This window comes from Astyanax mexicanus, chromosome 11 (assembly GCF_023375975.1).
Source record: "Astyanax mexicanus isolate ESR-SI-001 chromosome 11, AstMex3_surface, whole genome shotgun sequence".
Classification (NCBI taxonomy): Eukaryota; Metazoa; Chordata; class Actinopteri; order Characiformes; family Acestrorhamphidae; genus Astyanax; species Astyanax mexicanus.
This window is the reverse complement of record NC_064418.1, coordinates 5856385-5876011: the sequence shown is the minus strand read 5'-3', so window position 1 is coordinate 5876011 and position 19627 is coordinate 5856385. Positions and strand designations below refer to the sequence as shown.

At 36.5% G+C, this 19627-nt stretch overlaps 1 protein-coding gene across 11 annotated transcripts in view; it reads right to left on the bottom strand.

The window, feature by feature from the left end:
- Positions 1-5801: 5801 nt before the first annotated feature.
- caska (calcium/calmodulin-dependent serine protein kinase a) overlaps positions 5802-19627 on the bottom strand; it is a 229061-nt gene continuing 215235 nt past the window's right edge. For 7 of the 11 annotated variants that reach the window (XM_049485152.1, XM_049485157.1, XM_049485153.1 and 4 more), the window contains 5 exons: positions 11477-11557; positions 10611-10691; positions 10306-10508; positions 10011-10094; positions 5802-8366 (listed from right to left, as the gene is read on the bottom strand). In XM_049485152.1, the coding sequence (XP_049341109.1) occupies positions 8190-8366; positions 10011-10094; positions 10306-10508; positions 10611-10691; positions 11477-11557 (626 nt within the window). In that variant the 3' untranslated portion in view covers positions 5802-8189. The remainder of the gene's footprint in view (positions 8367-10010; positions 10095-10305; positions 10509-10610; positions 10692-11476; positions 11558-19627) is intronic. The other 4 variants (XM_049485154.1, XM_049485156.1, XM_049485159.1 and 1 more) reach the window with 1 other exon arrangement.

Sequence of the window (19627 nt, the reverse complement as noted above, 5' to 3'; positions counted from 1 at the left end):
GTACAAAAGTAATGGCACTTTAGATTGATATTTTGTGTTTTATGCTTTTCTAATCTATTAAATTCAGTAACAAACAGGAATCGAGTCTAAAATGTACAGAAAACACAAATGTTCAGGTTGTTTTTGGTGGACTCTGAAGGATTTACCAAGGGTGCCCAAACATTTGCATTAAACTGTTATATATCTATATCTATTAATATATCTCAGTGTTATCTTGCGAGTTTGAGTGAGGGCAGATGTACATTACAGTACTTTACATTTCTAAAGTTGTGTGAGTCATAGAAAGCATTACCACCCACAGTGGACAGCGTGCTTCAGTCAAGATAAAAAAGTCATGTGATAAAATAACTAGTTTCTATCTCATAACAGGCATGTAGCATGTGAGTGTAATTTGCTTGTTTTTTTTTTTTACTTTTTTTTTGCATCAAACAAATATTAGGACATGTCTCTGTTTTTGAATAGTACCTTTTAATATTAGTAACTCTATTATAGTAAGTAAACAGTATGTAAATAAGCTGCCTTAAATTAATAAATGTTAAATAAGCAAATGGCAGAGAGCTGTGTTTATTAAAATATAGTAAAAAAAAAGAAAATAACTGATACTGTAACTGTTAAGCATCTCTCTCTCTGTACGTTATGGTGTTACTTATGATGAGTTATTTATGATGAGATCCATTATTAGACGGACCAAGTGGCTCAATACGAATAGATCATGAATTAATAATTGGGTCATGCCTGGTCAAATCAGCCAGTTCCCAAAAAACCCAAAGAAGTTCCACTGCTGATAAACATGAGTTTTACTTATTGTTACTGAATAAACTAAACTAGTTGAGTATTGTTGTATTTCAGCAGCCACACTGGAACGTGCTTCTTGCTGTGCTTTGTTATGTAATTTTGTGTCATTAATGAGCAGGTAATGTTTCGTCAAGCTGACTCCGATCGCCGTCATTTTAACAGATGGCATTTGATGCTCGCCTCTCGTATGATTCTTTCAGCTGGGTAAATGTAGACGTTTCTAGTTTTAATAAATGCATTAATCTTCTTTTAACGCAAGGCTTAGCTGCACTCGGCCCTCTAAGCTGCTCTGTATCCTAACCAAATGGAATGGCTTTATCATTGCCTTTTGCTTCTATGATCATATCTGCTGAATAGTACAGTATGTATACTTAATGTACTTGGACAGAAGGCTCCGACAAAGGGTGATGTCATCTTTTACTGTGTCTAAGCATTGAGGTCTATCTTATCTAACAGCATGTTCCACCAACGTTTAGGAGCATAGATAAATGACTAGGTGGTTACTGTGTTACTCTGTATTATTATTAAAATTAAATCTGTATAGATTGTTGTTTTTTTGGTTTTAAGTTTATTTTTAACAGAAATCTTCAGATTTTGGTATAATGCAATTAAAAAAAAATTCTGTAACTTGCTGCTGCAGTAAATGTGCGTTTTAATACTGATGCATTTGGAGTGTTGTCCTCAATAAAGCTAGTGTTCCTGGTGTAAACCCGGCAGCACTGTTACATTGTGAATGTGAATTAATCTGCTGATCGGTGCTGCTGCTGCTGCTCACCCTGGAACGAGGAGGCCTCGAATCAATTCGCGGATCACACGCTGGACTGGAAGGGCCTGAGCACTGAATTGCACGCAGCACTGCTTTTCCAAGAAGTTTTGGGCTATTTTACGAACAAAGACTGGGAAATATGGAACGCCGTTCTTGGATGACCGACTTTTGAACACTTTTACTGTTCCAATTAATCCATTTGTTAATCAGGGATCAACTAATCCATCAGCAAACCTGAAGCATGTTTCTATTAAAAAGTCTGAGCTGGTTTATTCCCGTCTACTCTAACTGTGCTCCATATTTTCATTATTATTATTATTGTGGTGTGACAAAAAAAAAACGGCACAATATTATAAACTCATCTAACACTTTATAAGATTAGAAACACTATACTAATACTAGATAAGGTCTGTTTTTGCTCTTAAAACATTTCTTTCAGTTTCTGGTCCATTTTTTCTTTTTTTTCCCCTTTTTTTTCAGGAGCATTTTAATGCTGTGAATTTTACTTTCTACCAAATCTCAAATGCTGGCTTTAGTTTGGATTCAGACTGGGGATAGCACTGAAAGCTCAAATTGCTGCCCAGTTCATAGAATGTTCATAAAATAAAACCTAACAAATATCAACATTTTGGCACCACATTTAATTAGACAATTAGTTTAGAAATTTTAGAATTTATTTTAGAAAAGCCGTTTTTAAAACATTTAAATGTAATGTTTGTAAACGTTCGCTGCAGTTTCAATGTGTTCAATATGTAATTTTTTAGTTTTGGGAATTGCAATTTTAATATTTCCATAATGATGCTAATCATCATTATTACGTCACGTTTTCAGAACGTTCCTGGAACATTATTTTTATACTGTTACAGGCTAATCTTCCTGAAACCTTTTCAAAACATTGCTAAACATTCTTATAACATTCTTTGTTAGCTAAGAATTGCCTCTATAGTTTTTTTATTGTTTCAGAACAAATCCTTGAACTTTGAAATTACTTTGAATGTGACAGAATTGAACGGTTGCTACTGAGTTCATTTTCTTCTTTTCTTCATAAGAGAGAAGTGTGCCAATTTCTGAGAATGACTCTACTAGCATTCATTTTCAATAAACTACAGTAGATTCAGTCAGTTATTATGGATCAGAGCGTAGAACACTGAACAGTCATTGTGAAGGAGGCAGCTCAGGGTTACAGGAGATGTTACATGATTCCTTTAAGCCAGATTTATTATTACTGAGCACAGCTTTGGCCCACAATGTACTAGTGCATCTCAGGAAATTAGAATATCATTAAAAAGTTACTTTATTTCAGTAATTTAGTAAAAAAATGTGAAACTCATATGTTATATAGATGTATTAAACACAGAGTGATCTATTTTAAGCGTTTATTTATTTTATTGTTGATGATCATGGCTTACGTTCAAAGAGAAAACCCAAAAATTAGTGTCTTGAACCATCACTGACCATCAGTAAATTGTCTGGAGGAAGAGTGGAGAGACACACAGTCCAAACTGCTAGAGGTCTAGAGTGAAGTTTCCACAATCCAGCCCAGATAGTTTGGAGAGCCCAATCAACTGATTAACCAAATACTTCTTATAACTAACTATAAGCATATAAATAAAACATATAACAATTAAATAGAACCTTACCAGTAATGTGAAGAAACCAAAAGGGCTCAACATGCAGCAGGCGGTGCCAAGTTAATTTAAAAAAGAGATGAGAGTGAAAAGCTTTTCAATTTATCAGGGTTAGAAATCCATTTCTAAGAACCTCAGTGAACCACAGTGAGTCATAATCTCCAAACGTAACAAACTCTGAGCAGTCAGGACTCTTCCCAGAAAGATCCAGCCAAATAAAATTCCTCCAAAAATGCAGCAGTGACTCACCCCATGTAGAAACAAGAACCCAGACAAACACATAAGGAGATTATTTGTCTTTGTCTTGTTTGTTTCAGATAAGCTGCGATAAGCTCATTTATGATGAATTTAGACATTAGACATTTGTAAAAATGTGAGAACTGAAAGTGAACCTTTTACCTTTTCGAAATATGTGGATTTTGATACATATGGCATAAAGCTACAAAGTTAAACAAGGTGGTGGTAGCGTTATGCTGTAAAGGAGCATTGCTGCTTCAGTGCATATACAATTAGGCATTTTTGATGAAACCATTAATTTTCTGCTTAGGAATTCTGATGTTTAATGCAACCAATTGGGTTATGCAGCAAGACGTGTAATAAGATTTTGGAGTGACCTAGTCCTGACTGGGCTATGTGGAAATGCTGTGGTAGAACCTCACCTCAAACTGGCAGGTCATGCTTTAAACTACTCCAATGTAGCAGCAAATAACATTAACCCAACATCCCTGCACAACTGGTTATTAATTTTTGTTATATATTACTTTCATATCTGTTATAAAGGGTGATAAAACATTTTGCTTCAATAAAAGAAATGAAAACAGTTTCTGTGTTTTACCACATTGTTCTTTGTTCATTTGTATGAGCATCTGAAGGCATTCCGCATGATAAATATATAAAAATAGAAGATATCTGGCCAAAACACAAACAAAATAACCCAAGGAAACATTACATTACAAGATATTTTCATGATGGACCAACAGAAACGATCAGTGATCAATGATGGCGTCATACTGCGCCATTAATTAGAATTAAGAATTTTTTTTGCTTCTGATATAAAGTTACAGAATCTTACAGCATTGATACATTTAGTAACACAGAACAAACAGGTTTGACTACATTTATGATTCTGTCTGCCAGTGATTCTCAGTGCTGATTAAACTGTACTGTGACTTTCTTTATTAACACCTGATTTCCCACATCCAGGTGCTGCTGAATGAAATTAATTGTATTTTATATCACAGATTTAAAAACCTGTTCAAATTCCTATTTTGCAGTACTTGAGTTACTAGAGGTGTTGTTTGGTGACAGATAGGAATAGTGTGCGAAATGCTATCACTTGACTCCTGTAACCTGAGTGTGTGTGTGTGTGTGTTTCCCAGCTAACAGGTAACCTGTTGAATACAGAAGCTTTCACTCAAAACATTCACTTCACTTTTAATGTCTTTCTCCTCAATCTCTCACTCTCTTCTCTCTTCTGTTCTCACCTCTTCTCTTTTCATCTTTTGCACATTTAGAGTCTTCTCATTCATTTTTCACTATTTTCTCAAACAGAAGCTCTTTAATCGATGAGGGTGAGAGAGTAAAGTAATCTCTCCTTTCATGTCTATTTCACTCTCCCTCCTCAGCCATACTCCAATACTTTGTATTATCTCTCTCTTGCTTTTTCTTCTATTTCTCTTTTTTGTCTCATTCTTCTGTCACCCATTTTCTCTTCTAAGTCTCCCTCTCTCTTTCTTTCATAATCTGGTGCACCTTATGTATGAATTCTACCAGTCAGGTATTAAGGAGCAGTAAAGCCACTCTGCTAAAGCACAGCTTTATATAGCAGTTTAAGCATTAGCTGCTAACAGCGCTAAGCTTTAGCTCTTTCGCCGTTCAGAGATGAGTTTTATCGGCCTGTAGCCTGCTGCTAACCCCGGCTAGCACTGCTGGAGCAGCGTTAGCAGTAGCTGCTAACCACGCTAGCTCTTTCGTCATTCAGAGGTGAGAAAATCGGACTGTAGTCTGCGTGTTTACCGTGTTAAAACAAGCTACGTGGGACAAACCGCTAGCTGTTTTCTTTCTTGATGTCTCTCACACACTCTTTACAAGCAAGGGATAATAATGTTAGATAGTACAGAGATTTTTTCAAGATAACTCGCCTCTATTGCTTTGTATTCTCGCATAATTTCACATTCTTCTCTCCTATCTTACACTCTCTTTCTCATCTTCTTTTTCTCTTTTTACTTGTACTGTTTTTCTTATAGATTCTCAAGCTCCCTCTCCATCACTGTCTCTCTCTCTCACACAAACTCTCCTATTTCTCTCTACTAATTTCTCTTCTTTTTTACTTACTTTCTCTCATCTTTCTTCTTTCTCTCATTCTCTCTCTTTTATTTCCCTCTCTTTCTCTTACACTCTTTCTCTCTCTCTCTCTTTCACTTGGGCACTTTTCCCATTAGTGGTCCGGCTCAGACAGACAGGCAGGATGTGACCTACCACAGCTGCTGGAGAAAAAACATAGAGAAAGGAGGCACAGAGGAGAAATGTTTTTCCATCCGCTCTCCCCCTTTGCCAACACACACACACACACACATACACACAGAGTGAGCACAGAGCAGACGACACTGGACTTCTTCACCACAGAAAAGGAAATATATTTAAAAAACTGTTCATACTGAAGAGCTGCTCAGCTGTCAGCAGAGGAATTTACACAGGGCAGTCTGAGAGTAAACAGTTCCTCATGTACACTAACAAGGCAGATGCACCAAACCTGGGGCTTCTTCTTTTTTGCAACACAGTTCATTTTGCAAAGTGTTGAGTGCACCTTTATCTGAAACGGTTACATATGGAATAAAAATCACCTCCTCTTCCTCCTTGTCTCGATTCGACTCGGATAAAACGTTAACACTCTCAGACAACATGTTTCTGAAATGGCAAAACCAGAATACACACCCTTCTGATCTCACAACAACTGAAACTGAGACCACCTGACACACCTCACTGAAAAAGACGTCGTTTAGAAAGTTGCCCAGAATGTCCCAATGTGCCCGAAAGGATGTGCATAGTTCTTTTTTCTATTTTCCTCTTCTGCTCTCCACTTTATAGCCTTGGTCTGAGAGAGCATCAGTCCAGATGAATGGAATGTTCTCTGGATAACAGCGGTCTGACACTGGTAACACGGACAGCATGAAAAAAGCCTCTGGATGCTGAAATGTTTCGCGTGCATGAGACGTCAGATCTAAAAATAAAAAATAAAAACATCTATGTATCTTCTTTAGAGAGACAGTATCTGGACAGTTGGTCTGAAGGTGATTAGATGATACACACAGTCTACAGAACTGTAAAACGAATGGAAAATAAACGTACAGAGAAGAGAATGAGACAATGTGTGATGGTTGACTTGAGGAATGCATACAGTCTTTATGACGAACAGCTCGTCGTTTAAGGGGTTGCTGCAGAGTTTGAGTGATGGGTGATTCTTCAACTAAGGGTCTCTTTTTACCACCTAAATATTAGTAAAATTAGCAATAATGATTATATGTTTAAAAATAAAGAGTTTACAATGATCAAGACTCAACTTGACTATAATAATAATATTAATTTCCAAACAGTTAAACAGATTATGACATCAAAAACTGTCATTGCCATCATCAGGTGTCATTGCTTTTTTGTGCAGGTGACAACAATGATCACTTTATCAGTGAGAAAAACAACCTTGATTATGGATTATGGATTTCCTAACACTACTCAACAGCTAGAGTTAGAATTAGAATGAACTTCAAATACACTTACAAATAACATAAATATTTTAGTTGTGTTTTAGTGAAAACTGTCAAAAGAGTATGGTAATAATGATAATGATGATGCTGATTAAATATACTGCACGATCAGGAAGAATACATAGACAAATACCGTATTTCCTGCACTATAATGTGCATTTAAAATCCTTTAATTTTACCAAAAATCGACAGTGTACCTAATAATTCAGTGAACCTTATGTATGAATTCTACCAGCTCTTTCCATGTTCAGAGGTATTGTATTATTGGCCTGTAGCCTGCTGCTAACCCCAGCTAGCACTGCTGAAGCAGCATTAGCATTAGATAGAAAATAGACGTTAATTGACAGTGCGCCTTATAATCCGATGTGTCTTATAGTGCGAAAAAATACGGTCACTCAATTTTCCAAATATAATAATGTCAATCTTCTTTTATGATTGACGTGTGCTCCCCTATCAGTCTGTTTAATATGCTTATTAAAATATTTCATAAACAAATCAAAGGCTGGTGTGGTAATGATGGTAATGCTGGAAATGCTGAGTAATATAATATACTGTTCAAATTCAAATATTGCATAGATATGAATAAAAAATAATACAATATGTCTCTGTAAATTTTTACAAAAACAAACACTGACATTTTGTTGTGTGGACTGGGACAAGCTACCAGAGTAGCTAAAGCAGCAAAGTACTGCTGTTTAAAGTATCAAAAATAGAAGGAAATCATAAAGGTTTAATGCATACAAATAATACATGGTGCAATAAATAATAATACAATTTATATCTAGCTATTTTTTTTGTACTAATGAGAATTTATAATCTGGATACATAAAAGTTCCCCTATGTGAAAAATCACCCATGTTGTAAGTGGTATGAAAATGAACAGCAGCATTTGTAGAGCAGGAATCATGAAAAAAAAAAAAACAGATATTAAGATACTGTCTCTTTAAATCAAAAGTCTACAAAATGTTGCACCCTATTTATAAGGACATTACAATATTCAGGAATTTTCTGTCTTTTTTTAAATACAACATTACGTCTACGGGGGGCCGAGATTGGATCGACTGCAGGTCATGTACACTGAGGTTGCTTTAAAAACTGGAGGCGGGTTTTTCTCGCCCTGGGAATGATGTGTTGTTCTTTTTGTTTTCTTCTCTTGTCTTTTTTTGCAGAGACACATGGCAGAGAGACAGGGTTATTGGGAAGAATGGGAAGAGTCTGTGGGGCAGTTTTTGAGATGTTCTAGTAGACCCAGGATACGGGAACCCACTGGCCCGTGGTGCACACCAGGTCTATGGCCTCCTCCAGGTGCCGGATTGTCTCGTCGATCTCGTTGTTGATGATGGTCAGGTCGAAGTAATGTGCGTAAGTCTTCTGGAGGATCTCAGACTCTTTCTGCAGCCGCTGGAGTGACTCATCCTGCAGAGTGAGAGACGCAGAGTGAGTGGAATAGAGTGGAGTAAATAGAGCAGAGGCAAGAGGACCAGAGGAGAAAGAGAAAGGCCTTGAGGGAAGAACAAATAGAAAAGGTCAAAGCTTGTACAGAATGTATATACAGCATTTCTATACCATCACCATCCAGAAAAAAATCCTTTTTCACCCTGAGCTACAGTACTGAAGCCAGTTTTCATAATCAGATTAATGATCCCGGGGAGATGTACAGAAAAGGAAATAGGTTTTAGTTAATTTGTACAAAACTATGTATTTGCTATATGCTATACATCACCAAAATACGCAGAATGGCTCACATCTACAGCAAGGAAGTAGGTATAAGAATTATGTCATGATATTTAAAGTTATTTCATGAGACAATATTAATTTATTTACATTTATGACAAAACGAATCAAAAGAAGCAGTCCCATATTGAGTATAGTGATTTTATTCACAATTTGCTGCATTTTATCTAATCTAACGTGCAAATTACCCTTTTGGTAAAAAAAAAAAAAAAAAACTGCAGTAATTTCTTTCTAATTTGATCCCATTTTTGCTAAATTTACAAGCAACAACTACCCAACCCACTTATTATGACTTCACCTGTCACTAGTGATGCCCAAATTCCAGGAGGGTAAAGGCTAGCACATGCCTCCTCTGACACATGTGAAGTCAGACTCCGCCCCTTTTCAAACTGCTGCTGATGCAGCATTGCTGAGTAGCATCACAGAGTGCTCAGAGGAAAGTGCAGCGACTCGGTTCTGATACATCAGCTCACAGACGCAGCCTTGTGCTGATCTACATCACTCTTTGGAGTGATGAGGGGGGAAAAAAAGAGCGCCATCTACCCACCCGGAGAGAGAGCAAGGCCAATTTTGCTCTCTCTGGGCTCTGGCAGCTGATGGCAAGCTGCATGAATGGGATTCGAACCAAAACGTCTGTGGCTTAAAATAAGAGTGTTTCACATAAATGCAGAATACATTATCATTTAGCTGTTCTAGCAATGGAAATGTATAGAAAAATGAATGTCACAAAGGTCGTAGTGACTCTGATGATGACCACATAATCTTGGACGATGAAAAAGAGTTGGAGATGATTGTACAAAGCTATGAAACTACTGTAGTATATGAAGCACAGTTGAGCTACACTGAAGTGGAGTTAATGGGAAGTTATGAGGATAAAGTTGTCTTAGGGTTTCATGGGAGTCTAGGATTGTCTCAGACTGCTTCAGGATCTGGTGTGTGGTGGATTTTGTGGAGAACTACATTAGGAGCAGGTTGGTCCACTTCCTATCATACTTACGGGCAGCTTCCTGCACCACCTGGGAAGCTGAGCACAGAGGAAAGGAATGCAAAAGAAGACAAGACGCGAGCCAATGAACACAAACCATGCAAACGGAGACGAAGAAAGAGACAAAGAAAAAGAATAAAGATAGAAAAAAAAGGCTGAACAAAAGAAAACGAAAGAAGACTGGACCTGGAGATGATGATCATAAAGAAGGACAGGAGCACATGCTTTTTATATTAATATTTGACATGTGCTTTTGACTAAAGACAGACAGAGAGAGAAAGAGAGAGAGAAAGAGAGATAGAGAAAGTGAGAAAGTGAGAGAAAGAGATGTAGAATCTCACCTCATTCATGCCTGGGGTGATGGTTGGCGCAGCAATGAAAACCACATAAGGAGCAAATTCTGCTGTCCGCAAGACTTTTAGAGCCTGCAAATGATCCCACACAGCCACACACACACACACACACACACACACAAAACAAGGCTCGTCTTGTACTGAATCATTAAACCATAGACATCTTGGCTACATAATCTGGCTCATGTTTCAAAGGCAGTTTTATGAGGCCAGAGCACAGTGCGCAGTGGATTGTGAAAGACTGCAGTGGTCTGCAGATGCAGTGACAGTGCCGTTTAATCACCTGTGGCTCCACATCCAGTATAGATATCAGGCCCTGCTCGTGGATTTTGCGTATCGTCTCTAGCCGGGTGCCGTACATGGCGTCCTCGTGGCTGCCGTACTCCAGGTAATCGTTATTGGCGATGTCCTGCATCATTTGGTCGTGAGAAACGAAGTAATAGTTCTTGCCATTCTCCTCTTCTTTTTTTGGAGGTCTGGTCGTGTCTGTAATGTTCGGACATGTAGCAACATTCCGTAATATGGTAAAATAATACTAATACTAATTATTATGATAATAAGGAGATAAAATGCACAATAGTGCCTTACGTGGAATGGGATAAGCAAATCTGTCGGGGTGTTTTGTGATGAGCGTGTTCTTGATGTGTCTTCTGCCAACACCGTGAGCCCCTATAGATGAAAAAACAACAAATATGAAAGCTGTAATAACCTGATTCACACATTTATGTACAGTCTAAGCTAGACAGTACTGTGCAAAAGTTAGAGAACACCATTTTTTTTATTTTATCCAGCATTAAATATCCACCTTCTACCCTAATTACAACTTTCAAACTTTTCAGGACGTTCGATATTAAAATTCTTCTACAGAATTTTCAGGGAGATTCTTCTACATCTCGAAAGTTCAATCAAAAAATGAAAAGCATTTTTACCTTTTTAACACCAAACTTATACAAAACACATTTAATGATGTAATCTGGGGTTTCTGGATTCCATTGTTCGAAGAACCTTTGCAACTTTAGCAGTTGTTCTTTTTTGTTTGCCACATTTTCCTAGTAAAAGCTTATTTATCAGTTCAACATCCTTTTAGAAACCCAGTGTTTAGTTTAAGGTTTTTATAAGCTAAAAGCAGGAGTAGAGCCTGATTTTCTCCTCTCTCTCTTAAAGATAAGATCTTTAAATGCTTCTCATCTGATGAGGACAGTTTCAGACATCTACTACTTTTTTTTTCAGTAAAACTTAGGTGAACTTAGATAGAAGTAGGTGTAGGTAGTTGTGTTGATTGGCCAGAGGCAGTGGAAAAAAATACGCCATTAGACCATCTCCTGATAATGTCCGTAGATTTACTGCATCTCCTGAAAACGTGTCCTTCTACTAGACTCCACTAAATAAAGTGTGATCTCTGACCGTACAGTACTGTATCTGTACCTGTATTAAATATACAGTGTAATACATACCTAATAACACTAGCGTTTTCCTCTTGAATGCTGGTAACTTCACTACCTCTTCATACGTGACGAGATCTAGTTGATCGAACACTGAGAAGAGAAAGTACAGGATAATGTTTAAGGAACTGATTGACTGAACCCTAACCTTACCACATTAAAATAATATACACTCATCTACAGCTAAAGATCCTGCTCTAAAAATATGAAGCACTCTCCAACATGCTGACACTCACAAATATGTTATTTAAAAACGTGGTTTAGAGTTTCATCTGTTTCTACACACATGAAGGATTTAAGAGGAGGATGGGTTTCCCTGTTGAGTTTTGGCTCCACTCTAAGATGCTTTGTCTTGCTCAGAGGGTTCTATTGTTTGTCCTTGGCGCGACTCATTAAGCAACTCTGCTTTGTAGAAATTGCTATACAACAACATTTTAAACATTTATCATTTTTTATTAAGCACTAAAGCAGAAAACAAAACAACAAGCTGTGCATTTTTTTTAGCTTTAAAACTATTCTTTTATAAACTATTCTTGACTGAAATAACTGAACCATGATACATAAGTATTATGTATTATCAAAGACAAATGTTTTGTAGGCTGTTCACACTACTGTTTAAATGCGATCCATACACATCAGTCCTCCTAAACTGATGAGCATGCTCAAAAGAGAAATGCTTCACATGAAGTTTCGGTTTCAGTCCTTCACCAGCATCACGGGAGCTATCTAGCTGGGCTCATCATAGTAAAATGTGCATGATCTCGCTGATAAATGGCCTCTTTTGTTTGAATCTTTTGGTTCTTTAACACTTATAAACTTTTTATGTTCCTTTAACATTGCAGTCACTTCATTCTCCTGTGGCTGCGTTCAGACGTTATTTCTAGGAATTTGTTTAAAAACGAAGTGATCGTGAAAATTTTGTTTAAAAATCTTCCTCACTACTGTCCATTTTCACTTCTCTTCAGAGAACGTTAAACTGAATTGATCTAAATGTCATTAAATTATAATCTGGTTCAGAATTTCATTCAAAGTTTTTTGTTTTTTATTTAAAGTTATTTGAAGGGCAAACTTGAAATGTAAAACTAAATTAACATTTAGGGTGGGATAAAATATTGATATCCTACCACTATTCACATTATGTCAAAAATGTTTTTCCCCAACAGCATTAACAGAGATCCATAAGTTGTGAGTATATCCTTGGTTTGCTGATTATATCTGGGAGAACACCATACATTTATTTCTTCCAGCATTAAAAGTCTACTTTCTACTGTTATTACAACTTTCATACTTTTTTAGGATGTCCGTTTTTATTGAATTTTGCAGGGAGATTTTTCTACATCTCCAAACTTCAGTCTTAAAATAAAGAACATTTTTAGCTTTTTAACACCAAACTTATCCAATTTTTAAAAATGATGTTAAGGTCTGGATTCTGGGGTTTCTGGATTCCATTGTTCGAACATTTGCAAGATTAGCTCCAAATCCTTAATCATTTCTAAGAGCTGAAGGCAAAAGTAGAGCTTGATTTCAGATATACAGTGATATGTTTTGTATATATGTTAACAGCGTTAACAGAGATCCGTAAGTTATGAGTAAATCTTGGTTTGCTGATTATATCTGGGTAAAGGAGTGGGTCTGAGATTTCTGTGACCCGGTGTGAGCAGTAAGGTCAGCTTATGTAATGTTAGACCCTCTGATGGACGTAGAGGGAAGGTTTGTGTTTTGATCCTGCAGCTGGGTGACACTGGATCCTCAGCTGAGACACAGTGGCTTCATCATCATCATCATCATCATCTATCAGGAAAGTGCTGAGAGAGCTGCTGTAGTGCAGGTCTCACAGTAACGGCTGAGCGTGAGCAGCAGACCAGAGGAGCTGTGTGGCAAAAAGCCAGGGGCTATAAAACCTGGAGCTCGACTGGTGTGAAAAATGATACGGGTGACACTGATTTTAAGGAGCTAAAAATTCAGCTGACAAGCCATTTTAGTCAATTTGAGCTTTTGAGTTGAAACAAACTACAGTACTAATGTGCAACAGAGGCAACTCTTGCTCTTCCTTTCCTGGGGCATTCCTGATGAGAACCAGTTTCATCATAACATTTGATTTTTTTTTTTGTGACTGCTCTTGAGGATACTTTTAAAGTTGTTCAAATGTTTCAGATTGACTAACCTTCTTTTCTTAAAGTAATTATTTTTGTTTACTTAGTTGAGTAGTTCTTACTATAATATGGATTAAAACATTACTCAAATAAAAAAAAAACTAAAAATGGAAAGGGTAGTTTGGGAGGGGCACTGGGTGATGATATGGTTTTAGAGGTGGGGCACGAGGGAGAGCTGATTGGCGGAGGTGGAAATTACCTCAATAAAAGTGTTTTTTAATGGTTAGGAAATGTTTATTTTATATTATAATATGCAGGACTGGCATATTTCATTACTTTAAAGGAACACATTTTAGCTAATAATCAAAAAATGTGGTTTAGGGTTTAGTGGCTCTTTAAGTCTTTACAAGTTCAGCACAGCTGTTAACTGAAAGCCATTCCAGGTGACTCTACCTCATAAAGCTGACTGTGAAAATCCAGCCAAGATGTGCAAGAGGTGCTACTTTGAAGAATCTAAAATATAAAACATATTCTGGTTTGTTTAACACTTTTTTGTTTAATAAATAATTCCATTTTTTGGATGAGTTTAGTATTAATCTGCTAATTGTTATTTGCTAATTTTAAGGTATCTATGCAATGTGTTGTCATCAAAGAAAGCTGTAGTGTACTTTAAAGGCACTCCACTAAATGTTTGTGTTTTGTGAATTAAATTATTTCCAATTTTTATACATGTATTTTTAGTTTGTGGAACCTTAATGCCTGTCAAACGATACAGCACTGGAGTTCTATTTTTAGAAGCAGGTGATGGCCTGCTTGGCCTCACCCTGCCCTGCTCTTATCTGACACACACTTCAGAAGGTTTCCTGCTCTGCAGTTTTAACATCAGCCACCAAGGTAAACACATTAAACATCAGTGAGGAAAGTCGAGCGGCCGCTGGGGGAAAACTGAAGAATAAAACAGTGAGATGGAGAAGAATAGAGGACTGAACTGAAGGGTAGAGGGAAGGAGACCCTTATGGATTTTTAAAGAGATCTGCTGTGAAAAGGAAGCGGCTGGTGTCAGTGAGGAGCTGAGGGTCTATTTTAACATGAGGAGAGAGATGTGCAGACAGAACGAGGTGCTGTGTGAGGATGCTGACTCGAGTGTGTGTGAGTGTGTGTGTGTGTAATAGGAGCTGCTCGACTGTGTAGCTGCTGCGTGAAAGCAGATCCACTGCAGACTCTTTTCTTACTCTCTGGATAGATGCCTTGAATGATTCATGCTGGTCTTTCACATGACCTGAAACACGTGCCCGTGTGCTCCAGACGTTTAAGGGAATTTAATGTGTTGCTTACTGGAAGCTTTATTTCATGTTTAAAGGGCCAATACCAGACTTTTCTTTCTTGCATTTTTTTTTTACTTTAAATTTTAAGAATCAGTGTGACACATTTTTTTAACAGACAGCTTGGAATTCATGCAACTTTTATGCAAATCTAACTGAATTAGATTGACTGAGCAGAAGCGAAAATGGAGAAAAGCAGTGAGTGAGGTTTTTAGTCAAGAGACAGTGAGGAAATAGATCTCATAAATATTTGTGTTGAAGTCCCTGTTCAAAAAATAAAAGCTTCTGATGAAACCGAAACTTCACATGAAGCATTGCTCTTTTTTTTGCCCATGTGCAACAGTTTAGGAGTGTGAGATGTTCAGACAAGTGTTGTATACAGTATATGCTAAATTTAAAAGATGTGCGTTTAGTGAGAAAAAAAAAAATTTATATCATATAATTATAGTGGATTTGGACTTTTTATCTTCATGGTGTAAAAACCTTTAAGACTGGCTTGGTTAAACACTAAGATACAAGAAACATAAGAGCTAGAAGCACCAAATTTGGACACAAAGTACAATAGGTGTGAAATGACTTAGTCACCAAAGCATACCTTTGTTGACCTGATGGTGGCGCTATAGCAAAGCATTTTACGTGTTTAGTTATTACTCCTGAACCATGGGGCCTATTCTTAAAATTCTTTCTTAGGCTTATTCCTTAGGTCAAGCTACACAACTTTTTTGCCATTTGGACTATGAATTTCCCCCCATTATATTTTGTGCAAATTTGCATAATATGCAAAACCTACTTTTGCAAACTAGTTTTCAATTATTTTTGTTACACCAGGCTGAAACATGTGTTGGTGTTTATGATGTCAGAAGTCAGAAGTGACAATGAAGTCATAAAAGGGTGATTTTGCAGTTCAGGTTCCATGTATGGACTTTTTTTATGATATGGGTTCTTCAATTATATGAAAGCACATGGACTTCATGAACTAAATTAAACAAACACCTACAGGATGTAAAATGGCAAAAACATCAAAATAAAGCAGCAAGCACAAAAAACACATAGACACACACATATACACAAACTGAAACAGCTCTGTGATGCTGGTTTCAGAGCTTTGTTCTCTGTTGATCTCGCAACAAGAACAAACCAAGGTAGCTAATAAGGCAAACACAAAATCTAGGTTAACATCGCCACAGCTGAAACTCAGAGAAAAAAAACCACAGCGACAGAGTCAGTCCGTATTACTTACATGCACAGAGGCCATTGGTAAGGAGACAGCATGAAAAATGGACAGGGGAGGGTGAATGAGTTGTGGTTTAGATACAGAACAACATCAGTCAACAGAGAGAACAATGGCACTTAGTCAAAGCTCTGACGCAGCGCTGCCCTTTACATACAGAAACAACATCACAGACTTTAACATGGCTGGCCATCCGCGCGGCACGCTGCGGGCGGAGTGCCGCGGAAGGAGCTGTTGCAAAGCAGACAAGAGGCTTAGAATGAATTCAAAAAACAAACAATGAATGATGCAGCATGCGTCTGACATTTACAGTAATGCCCTGTCAATAGCGCAGTGTCAGACTCTGAAGCGACGTGCATTAATATTAAATCTGTCTTAATGGAGCCGCAGGAACAGTACTTATATCACAACCAGCAAAAACACTGAAAATAAAGCAGATTTAGGATCATTTTAAAATAATACTAATAAATTCATTTATGAAACCAATATGAATGACGTCACTCTGTTTGAAATCTTGTGGAAAACATGTACTTTACACAACTTCATATTTGCACTGGATTACATGATGTATAGTACATATCTAAAACCTTAAATGTATTTGTATGTTACATAATAAGCACACATGAATAAGTAATAATACTTATGTAATAGCAGGGTTTCACAAAAGTATATACTTAGGCAGCACATATATTTTCAGATGTAAAAAACATATATATATATACGTATATATACATATATATATACGTATATATATATATATAAATGCAATATGCCATTCAGCCAACTGTAACAATTTCATATTCTGTGCTATTTCCTAACTTTCATTTAAACCTATTATTTAAACAATATTCAGTTTTCCTTTTATCCTATTGAAATAACATTAATTATTCCTTAAATCCTATTGTTTCCCATTTAAATTTTTCAAATTCAATTTCCAATTTCCATTTCAATCAATTTTACAAATTCAGTTCCATAACAAAGGATATCTCATTTCCAATATATCCTATTTTAGACACTTTGTCAAATTTGAACAATATTCAATTTCCATTTAATCCATTTAAGCAATAGTGAATTTAAATTAAATCCCATTGTTCTCAAGATTTAGTTTTCATTTTGTCTTATTTAATAATATCTAATAAATTGCCTTCATTTAAAAATTTCCACTTCATCCCATGTTACCAATAACTAATTTCCACTTTGTCCCATTTTGCCAATATCCAATTTCCACTTTCCATTCTATTTAAACATGTTAAACAAAAAATTAAACAATACTCAATTCTTATTTTTATTTAAAAATCCCATTTTCACTTCATTGCATATTACCAATATCCAATTTTCATTTTGTCCAATAATGCCATTCCCATTCTCTTCTACTGGATGTGTTTCTGTTTACCCAGTGCACTGCCATTCTAATAGAGACAACATTGTGTTTATACTAAGGAACTTTCGGGGTGGAGTCAGGGGTCATATATCTTCAGAGTTCAGAGTAAAGTGGATTTCAGTATTCTTGCACACACAGACCAACAGTTATCTCATTACTAAGCTTTACTGATGAGGCTTTTTATAAATAAGTTTCTCATAAGGTTCTAGAGTACGGGGTAAAGAGGTCATCCTTAGCAGAGCCCATGTCTTATATCATCTCATCAGTGCTGAGCAGCAGAGCCAACTCAGAGCTCACTGGGTGCAGACAAGTACCCCACATGAGCATCTTTACGCAATTAAATAACAAAAGCGGAATTTGTTAAATGACCGAGAAAAGAGAAGCGTAATACCCGGAGCAGACTCGCTGCCTGCCTCCGTAGCCGGGTGTGTGCTAATCAGATCCAGTAAAGTGGGACGCTGGGCTCAGAGAGGATTATGGCTGAGCTGCGCTTCACTGCACTGCTGGCAGAGGGGCTATGCCACACTCTGAGCCCAGACTGGGCCTCAGCTACGGGCTGAACACAACACAGCCAGAGTAGCGTGGAGCTGCAGTAATAAACCGTAACACAGTCATCATATTTAACACAGTGTTAAATGTGTACAGTCATAAAATTGAAGGTGATGCAACTGAAATTTTTACCACATTATTTGCCTGTAACCTGCCAAGTCAAGCAAAGTATTAAACTATTTTAATAAAAAGGACTATAATCAATAAAACCATGTTCTTAAAGCAAGGAATGTGTTTATCTGACAGTGACAAAGTCTCATTAAAATGAGTCTACACCAAGCAGAGCACCATGTTTAAATTCTGCCCTAGTGTGCCATAAAATAGAGATATTTTAGTTATTTTCTTGCTGTAAGGCTAAATATCCAGAATGCAAAAGGTTATACAGTTATATCAACGCTGAGTCATAAATAAATACCTCAATACAAAACCGTTGAAAAAATGCTGATTTATAGGTGATTTTTAGGTGCTCAATCAACCAAAATCAATCAATAAAAAACCCACAGGTAAAATATTTTGAGGTAAACATAATAGCACCTTCAGTAAGGAAGCTAAACAATGCTAAAAGCTAAAGATAGGAGAGCACAGGGTGAAATGATGGCTGGGGAATGCATGATATGCCATGTTATGCTATGCTATGTAGCTACCGGCAATCTGTCACAATGCTAAAAACAAGCAAATCTGATCAGAGCTTTAAACGTATATAAAACAGTGTGTTTAACCCATTTTACACCAATGAACAAACTAACATACTCAATAATAAAGGCATTATATTGCACCTTAATAAATTCTGTGTTTAGTAAAACCTGCCATTAACCATGATTAAATCAGACAAAACCAGATAAGAAATAATTCTAATAACCCAATAATTATTTTGAAATGAATGTAAAGAAACTGTTATATAAAGTCACTGTTCTAGCACTAAAAGTTTAAGGGTGTAATTCCAGCTGTTTTCTAATGATGGTTTAGACATTGGTACTGTATATTCCAGATATTCTCCTGGTATGAGTTTCTTCTTTTTCAGTGATACACAGTAATATATAGTTATATATATATATTTTTTTTGGACCTTAAAACTTAATGGCGAACATTGTTCTATTAGGGTAGTCATGACATCCATATGTGACTTAGAAGTCTCTTGGTTAAAATTGGTTAAAATTTCATTCATGATGCAAATTATACAGATTGATTTACATCTGTATATTTCACCACATGAATGAAATTTATTTAGATTACAAATAGTTATTTTTTATATAGTAAATTGTAGTATTCAAAATCTTTTGTGAACTCTGTTGCTGTTGATTGTGGGCACATTTCCTTCTTTAAGCAATTCAATTTTCATACTCTCTACCTGGTTATTAACAATACCCCAGCAGAAACTGAGAACTGAGAAAGAGAACCCTCACTTCCTCTCTGAGGCTAAAAACACAAAGGTTATAAAGAGTGAAAATCCTTATAAACTCACGACAAATGATCAATCCAGTAATATTTAATGATGTCTTCAGAATTGATAAATACCTGCACTCTCAATAACTAGAGGTTAAAATATATATTGCATTTTTTTGTACCTGACACTCGACATTTCGATGA